At 44.9% G+C, this 9131-nt stretch overlaps 1 gene segment (V, D, J or C); it reads left to right on the top strand.

The window, feature by feature from the left end:
- Positions 1-217: 217 nt before the first annotated feature.
- On the top strand, positions 218-1192 carry LOC119960371. The segment is given in 2 exon segments: positions 218-566; positions 666-1192. Coding segments are annotated over 2 exon segments (477 nt in total).
- The last annotated feature ends 7939 nt before the right edge of the window (positions 1193-9131 follow it).

The following is a 9131-nucleotide window of genomic DNA, read 5'->3' as shown; positions in this document are numbered from 1 at the left end:
TGTTATCTGTTCGTTTGTCTCAAATCGTGTCTCCGACCTTCTTGTCTCCACATCACGTCACCGGGTCCCTTCACTGGACCTTGGTTGGTGAATTCGTTGAAACGGCAATTTGAGATGAATTTTATTTTCGACTCTTGAACTTGAATGCCATGTGAAAGAACGAAAACGTGACAGAGAAAGTTTGTGTGTGTGTGTGTGTGTGTGAGAGAGAGAGAGAGAGAGAGAGGCGAGATACCGACAGAGAAGCCGAACAGCAGAGAGAGACAGACATGAAGAGAAAGCTGAGAGACACCAAGGCAGCGAAAATGTTAAAGGAGTTCATTAGTCCAGAAGCAAGAACGATTGGTGCCCGACTCTCACGAGCACTGAGGGACTAGCCAATCCTGACCTTGGGAAACGCCCATCAGAATCACATTGCGTGAAATCTGCAGCTGATTGGAGATTACTCTTTAATATCAGACTAGAACTGCAACTTACTTCAAACATGATGTTATTTCTTTCCAACTTTAAACCCGGCACCATGTTCTCCTCATATTGCTTTATGGTGATTCTCAGCATCCTGCCCAGTGAGTCAATATTTAATATAATATTTAATATCACACATGCACATGTTCCATATGTTATGTTCATTCCCAGACGTTTGAAACATTGTTTGTCTTTTACAGGAACAAATGGCGAAGATGCAGTGTTCCAGGATCGATCTGAATTAAAGGTTCTGGAAGGACAGAACGTAACACTGGATTGTAGATACTCGACAGCTGTTCTTCAAACTCTGTTTTGGTACATCCAGTATCCGGGGAAAGCTCCAAAATATTTAATAGCAATATATAGCTCTGGGGGTGTAAATAATTCTCCAAATTTACCAGCCAGGTTCTTGGCGGTTTTGCATAAAGAAAACACAACGGTTCCTTTAACTATCGCCGGGGCCCTTCTCTCCGACTGCGCCGTGTATTTCTGTGCCATGGTGCCCACACTACTGCAGAGAGAGCAGCTGCCGTACAATAACCCCACACTGAGAGTTCCAGTTAGTGCCCACCAGAGGGCGGTCTCTCGCCGATAAACATTCAACCTCCACAGTGAAAGCCAACGAGACTTTTCATAATTTCAGAGCAAGACAACAAAACCAGGCAAGGGCCACTTAGGGAATTAAAGTAGTTGCTTTCAGCTCACAGCTATAATAAAAATGAGAGTCACAAATTAATTTCTGGTGTCACCTCGTTTTTTTCTTTTGATGTTATTTCTGTGTCTGTCTGACTTATTGTGCAGCTTTTCCCCGTCTCCCCGTTAGCATACCGATCCTTTTGATCACGACCGCGCACAAACTCTATATGAACAGCGTGTTTTAGTTGTCTGGATTGTATTAATGAAAAGGTTGAAATTTACAAATTAGGAACATCGAGTGTTAAAACACACTCCCATGCATCAATTTCCCTCGATGTTCATGGCCTTTTGGAGTGTCTTTTAATTTCTATAATATGTTTCTGTTCATTCGCAGTCACTTCACTATTCATCCGTTTCACAACCTCACTGCGAGCAAATGGCAGTGAGTTGATAGAATCCTGAGACCTTACAGCAGATTATTGATGGTGGGATAGCGATCAGTATCTTCAAATACCCAACCCTCCTTTGACAGAGCGGATAGCGAGCAGAATATGACTTAGCATCAGGATATTGTGGGAATATTTCTGACAGGTAATTGTGGACTCAACACCTTCCGCATTTTCTCCAATTTCCAAAATAGGGTATGAATCAGCATATTAAACACCCGCCGGTCTGATAATTCCTTGTTTGAATATGGATTTAGATCTAGGTCATGGAGGCTCTGTTTGTCAGTTGCTGTCCTTAGATCTAAAGACAGTTGTAGAAGGGAAAACATAAAAAGGTATATGCAACATCAGCTTCATTATTTATTCTGACTTCAAGAGCACCAGATACACAGCGCGCGAAGTTGCGCTGCAGAAATTCTGGGTGGGTAAATGAAAGTTTTGCCAAACCATATTTCTCGGTAGGATTCGAGACCTCAACTCAATTCACGAGTTGAAGCTTCAAGGGGCGGGAGCTGACGGTGCCGTCTATTACTGCGTTTTGTCTATGGGAAATGTGATGGAAAGCAGTCTTACCCCTGTACGTTTACCTTGGACCGTAGCTCAGTATTCCTGTCTGTTTGGGGGTTCTACAGAATCTCGGGCAGATTCACCCGTTATATGAGCAGCGCTGTCAGCCTCTCAAACCAAATACTACCAACAAACCAACGAAAACGTCAGGATACCGGTTCCAGAAGCGGTTGAAAAAACAAACAAAATAGAATCTTCAAAATGACAGGCAGATGCAGCTCGAAATAAACGTATCGGTTAATTATTGTTTCCTGCGCCTTTTCTTTCTTCATTCCTTTTAAAAACAGGGTTTGATGTTGGGATCAGCTCCACGGAACAGGGTACCTCTGACGTCACAACGAATCGACAGACTGACGTCACAGATACAGACTGACGTCACAGAGGCTGCAGTCTGACTTTCCTCAGACGGAAGCACTGACGCATGCGCACTCTCCTGCTTGTGGCGGAACAGCCATGCGGAAGCTCCCTCATACCTTCACCCTGTTATCCACATTTCTGGCCGCTACAGTGTATCTGATGTAGGGCTCAGTTTGATGTTCAACAGCGTTGCCTTCTCAATTTGGGTTCTGCTGACAGCTATTTTGCAAATTGGTTTTGATCTGAGATGTGAATCTGAGCTTCACTTTCGTGATCCGATTCAGTGAGAGGGGATGAGAGTGCCTTGTCGATTTTTGTACGGACTGAATGCATCTCAGCCCACAGAGATACACGGCAGAGTCAGGGACAGAAGCTCAACTAATATGTAAAGCAACTGTTTCCTTGTCCTGGTCGAAAGCAGCAAAAAACGCTCGGAATTCTGGATGCCTGGCCCCCTGCCCCTTGCCATGCCTCCTCAGTAAGTATCCCGGAGATTCTGCAGAATAGCGAATGTATCAAAGAGGTCGGGATAGCTATCCGATGTATAGTAATTGCAGTTTTGTGTTACGGTCTGTCCTTCCTGAATCATCTATGGGACATTGAATCCGTTCCACAAATTCTGAAATAACGCATAGTGGGCTAAATCGCTGGCTTTTAAAGCAGACCAAGGCAGGCCAGCAGCACGGTTCAATTCCCATACTAGAATTGCCGCACAGGCGCCGGAATGTGACGACTAGGGGCTTTGCACAGTAACTTCATTTGAAGCCTACTCGTGACAACAAGCGATTTTCATTTTCATTTCACCTGTGCCAGACGTCAGAGTAAATGCAAATAATGGAATATGGAAACGACTCAGCAATCCACTCACCGGGCAGCACGGCCATGGTTACCGGGAAAGGGCATAGGAGAAATATGGTAGATGGCTTAGATTTCAGCCAACCAATCAGAATGTTTTAAATACTCCGAATGTTGTAGACTGACATTGAAGAGTGAACACGGAACGGGGAATGCTTCGTTTATTGTGAATCTGAGGGACAGCTGCCGAGGAAGAGGATTGGCTGCTCTCTCCGAAATGGGACTAACGACGAACCAATCAGTGATGCAGGTGCCCAATTACTGCATGAACACTCAAAGCTCTTTCCGTACTAATCCGCTTATGGCTGTCGCTCTGTCGATGCACTTACACATACACCAGACGCACACGCAAACGCATTCATACAAACACTCAAGCAGAGGATCACACTTAGAGTTAAACATATGTAACCGTTACCCAGTGTGGCTAAACCTATTTCGGTATCTTTCTCTTTCTTGACCTTCTGCTTAAAGTTTTGCTTTCAATCGTTCTCTCTCTCTCTCACTGTCCCCTGTGCCCTCCTTCCATGTGCTTGTCTCTCTCTCTCTCTCTCCTTGCACCATCCATTTTTTTGTCAGTATCACTTTCTACCTTGCTCACTCTTTCCCCCTCTCTCATCCCATCTCTTGCAATATTTGACGAGGTTGAAAGTGAAGCAATTCCTGGTTTTGATATGGCCCATTAATAATTCCAAACGTAACGTAAGAAACACTATGCGCACGACCAGAATTAAAAACTGTGCACACAATGGCTTGATTAGTTGAAGTAATTTATGTACATTGAAAATTTCTGCTGTGAAAAATCTTTACCAAATTATCTAGTAGCACCGCCTTGCTGCTAGATAATTTTTGGTAAAATAAGCATAACTGCAGACGCCAGGAATCAGACGTGGAGACATACAAATTAGCACTTCCAGACGCATACACCTAAAAGGAAGGCAATAAAGAACACATGCACGCACGCATATACAACACACACATAAGCACACACATACTCAAACAGACACACACATTCTTTCACACAAACATAAACTCACATGCACACATATACACACATTCACACACGCACACACAAAGCAAACATTGGCAGACAGGCCATTATTGTAATCGAGTGATAGCTCTCGATATATATTTCATAGCAAATTACACAGTTAATAATGAGGCATGACTGAATGCAGATAATTCGTTAATTGGATCCATCAGTTTGTCAGAAACATTGACAAATAGTTCAAAACCAGTCGAAAAATTTCTGAGGATAATGAGAGAAACTGAATTCAGGGACTGCCCTTTCTCACTTCCCGTCATGGACACTTTTTCAAGGTGGATATTTTCAACTGTCCCTCATTGAAAAAAAATGAGGTTGCTATTCATCTCCACGGAAGCATCTTATTTTCAAGCGCGTTCCCGTTTCTGAAGGGCAGGAAATTCGACCTCCGGCCGCAATCTGATCAACTGTGATCTTACTGAAGGTTCGAAGGTTCAACTGATCTGCGCCCGATGCTATTTCTTATATGGTTAGTTTCATATAATGTGGAGAGGACCAAAAGATGCTTACAAAACAATTATCTCAGGTTTCTTAGGGTGAATATCAATGTCATTGTGTTTTTAAGACCAGGGCATATACATTCCCCTTTAGGGGTTCGTCTATCCCGTGGAAGGACTGATGAAAAAAGCCGATGTTGTTGTGTTGCTAATTCCGGAGTTTCTGAGGGGAAGAGCTTCTCACTGGCCATACTAACTGTCTACGGTCTAAATAGGATGGGTAATAGGCAGGCAGTGGCCCCGTGAGGTAACTGAAGAGGAAATTGTGGTAAATTACTGAAATAGAAATGAAATACGGAGTGCCCCCCGGGTTTGAGGAAAATGGGATTGTTGGAAAAACAAGTGGAATCAGTGATATTTGGGTGAAAAGATCAGTCACAGAAGAATGGAGTTTTAAAGTGAGAGAAGTATTCTCTGAGAAGTCAGATCATGTCGAGGAGCGGAACCAGGAGGATCCTGAATTAGTCCCTCTTCATTGGAGGAAGTGATCAGCTGGAGTAGAAATGCACACTCCCAAACCGATCAGCATTGCTGACCTATCCGATGCCACGAATGGGTCATGTGCAGCAATTTCCCCAACAACACAATCGTTTCAGAATGAAAATGGGAACAGCAAACGGAAGCTGCGCCCCGGGACACCGCAGATTCTAAACTAGTCAGACTGTGCGGCTGGTAACAGCTGCAGGGGGGATTGCCGGAGCGGAAATAGTGACGCTTGAATGTCTGGAGACCTGTGACCATCCTGCACCTGCGCCCTGCTCAAGTGAGTGAGAGCAATTAGTGGGGGACTGGCATGAATCGCCCAGAAGTATCGAAAATAAGGGAACGGAATGAGCATTCGGCTTACCGTACACGTGCCTTTTTGAAAATGCTGTCCCAATGGTCTTGCCCACCTCACATTTTTCATATTGCTTTCCATTCTCAGATTATGACAGTCACCTTTTGGCAGTTGTTATTGAATCTTCTTTCATCATTTTCGCGTTGTGTTCTAGATGTTAACAAATCGGAATATTATGAATAAATACATCATTCTCTATCATATTTTTCTATCAAATCGGGATGATTTGTCATTGGATCTGCTGCTAATAGGAACAATTACAGCAAAACGATTTGAGTCTTCCTTTTACCTCTATTGTTACAAGCAAATGAACCCAGAATTCTCTGGTCTTTGCATAAACGGCCCTCGTCCCTGTTAATATTTAAATATATAACATCTTTCTCCAACGTCCTAATACTACTCATTTGTCGTGCACAGGATTTGGAAAGAAACGGACAGCAAAGATTTCATCGATTTAGTGTCCGTTTCTGACACAAACATCAACAGTTGTAAAAACTGTTTCCTAGCAGATCTAGTTTAGATTTCAGGGAGACATTCATGTCTTCTTGTGTATTTCAATGCACCCTCAATCCATTCAGTGGCTGCATTCAAACAGGAATGAAACTACTCCGGCACCAGAGGGCGCCACCTTCAAACATGGGGATGATGAAGTTCCGTCACGGCACCGTCAAAACCAATAAACGTCGTGGTCTGAGTGATGTCGGAATGGGCCTCATCCCCTGCAGTGTGTGGGTGGATCAATGAGCTGAACAGAGCCCGGGTTCCCTCTCGGCTTCTCGATCTCTGCCTCATGTCATTCCCATTCACTCAGAGAGGTTCAGTCAGACATGTTTCTGTTAATCCTGGCGGCGCTGTTGGACGGTGAGTAATGGATAATATTCATCGTGCCAGACTAGCAGTTTTTGGATGGCAATTACATTGAATATAATTAACAATCAGAAATATCCACATAGTTGAGTTTCCACAAACTCACAGATATACAAACAAATTTAGGTGAATTATGTTTAACCTATCGATGTTTCATTTATTTCCCTTCGCAGGCGGGCGAAGTGCAGATCCAGTAACTCAATCGCCGGTGAGAAAATCCGTGTCAGAAGGGGTTTCGGTGCGGCTGGATTGTGAATATACAGACTCGAATATGCAGTACATGCAATGGTATCATAAGAAAGCGGCACAGCCACCAATCCGGATTATTAGCAAATTATTAGATCTGAAGGATGATGCAGTTTCAGGACGATACCTGGCGGTTGCTGACAAGTCTAAACAGAACGGTTACCTCAATATAAGCGGCCTCAGTGTGGATGACGGGGCTGTCTATTACTGTGCAGTGAGGCACAGCGTTAGAGAGCAGCTAGAGCACCGCACAAAAACCTCTGCGAGTAGTCACAGCTCCACTAAATCTGCTTTGCTGCTCCTGTCTGAGGGAATTGTTTGATCCTGGATCCAGGAACACAGTCAGGTCTATTCATCATTCAGTTATATTGGTACCTCTGCTCTTCTGCGCGTGAACAGATGAGCAGTTTGGGAAAATACGCGACTCATTTCCATGCCGCAATGTACATGGTAAATTAAAACGTGGAATACCCGGCTACCAGCAGCGGTAATAACAGCTCTCAGATGTGGAGATAATGTAGCTGGAAGTTATAGATTGCTCGCTCTTCCAGAACCGTTGACTCAGATAAGCCCAAGGCCGCTGAATCTACCCCGTACGTTCCTGTAACAAAAGAGTGTGTCAATCTCTGCTGTTGTATTTCACATATGGAATTCAGAATAAGAACTTTAACAGACTGACGGAGCAGCATTATTATTGTTATCATGCAGGACCATGGGATCTGCTTTAGGCTTCAGTATAAAATCGATTTTTCGATCGAAAACTCATCTCTTGCCTGTTGGGAGAGTCACTTAGGTAATGGACGTGCTTCAGAAGGGTGCGCCCCACGGTGAGGGCTATAAAACTGCCGGAGCTCGAATTAATCCACAAGTCACGAAGGCCTTGGAACGCCACAGCCTTGTATTTGTATCGTCCTTAGATTTTTGCTGCACTGTCACGGGGGCCAATATTACTGACGTTGCCTTTCACCCGAGTGTCGCTGGCAATCAGAGGATTGGCTGTCTCTGCGGAAGTGAAACAAACGTCTGATCATCAGTACCGCGCACCTGCTGCTGGATTGAGTTGTTTACACTATTGTAGATCCTTCTTGTTCCTACAGTCACACAGCTCAACTGTGCTGTGCCTCGGTCGCTAACAATATCTGGTTGTATACAGTTATTTATCTGTATGTTAGTCACATTAAGATAATTTATACCTTTCTGCTGCAGAGTCCCGCTAAACAGCCGAAACGTGAACGGTGCAGGCTACCCGGATGCTGACTGTATCTGTCAGGATCTATTGTATCGACTGGCAACTGTCGTGTGACGTCACTGTCTCTTCAACCCGATTTCAGCATCTCAGCTGTTCCCCAGGGTCCTGGTGGCTCCAGGCTGACATAAACAATCAAAACTAATCAAATAAAATTCAACACCAGCCTCATATTACCCAGCATAGGGGCTGGTTTAGCTCACTGGGCTAAATCGCTGGCTGTTAAAGCAGACCAGCAGCACGGTTCGATTCCCGTACCAGCCTCCCCGGACAGGCGCCGGAATGTGGTGACTAGGGGCTTTTCACAGTCATTGAAGCCTACTCGTGACAATAAGCGATTTTCATTTCATAACGGCCAGCCCCACCATCATCATTGTTATTCAATTAACAATAATATCAGGTTCCACAATGCGGGGAGAATGGGGTTTCCTCCGTGAGGTGAGATGTTGAGGAGAGCTGAGTGGCGGTTCCCGCGATAGTTCCTGAATTAGTTGCTCTCAGGCAATTACCTGTCAGAGCAGAAATGCCGATTCAGGTGCCACTGCACGGCTGATCAAACCAATGACAGGAATCGCCCAGTGACAACAATGTTTAGAATATCACCACTCTGTCAGAGCGGGATCAACAAACGGAAACTATGACCGGGACTCCGCAGACTCAAAGCTGATAAAAAAATGTGCGGCGGTCGTCAGCTGCATTCGCAAGGGAGGGAGCGGAAATAGCGAGTGGTAACCTGCACCTGCTCATTGCTCGAGTCACTGAGAACAATATAGAGGGAAGACACTTCCCTCCAGCGAGAAGGAACCAGATTGAACTGACCCTCCCTGCCCCTATTTCATAGAGTCATAGAATCCACAGTGTAGAAGCAGGCCACCCGGCCCATCGAGTTCGCACCGGTCCCCGGAAAGAGCACTCTACCCAAGCACACACCTCTATCGCATTCCCGAAACGTAACACAACCTTTGTGGGTATTTAGCATGGCCAATGCACCGGACTTGCACATCTTTGGGCTGTGGGAGGAAACCGGAGCAGCCAGGAGGAAACCCACGCAGATACGGGGAGAACGTGC

Source organism: Scyliorhinus canicula, unplaced genomic scaffold (assembly GCF_902713615.1).
Source record: "Scyliorhinus canicula unplaced genomic scaffold, sScyCan1.1, whole genome shotgun sequence".
Lineage (NCBI taxonomy): Eukaryota > Metazoa > Chordata > Chondrichthyes > Carcharhiniformes > Scyliorhinidae > Scyliorhinus > Scyliorhinus canicula.
Note: the sequence above shows the minus strand (reverse complement) of the source record. Positions and strands in the feature narration are given on the sequence as shown.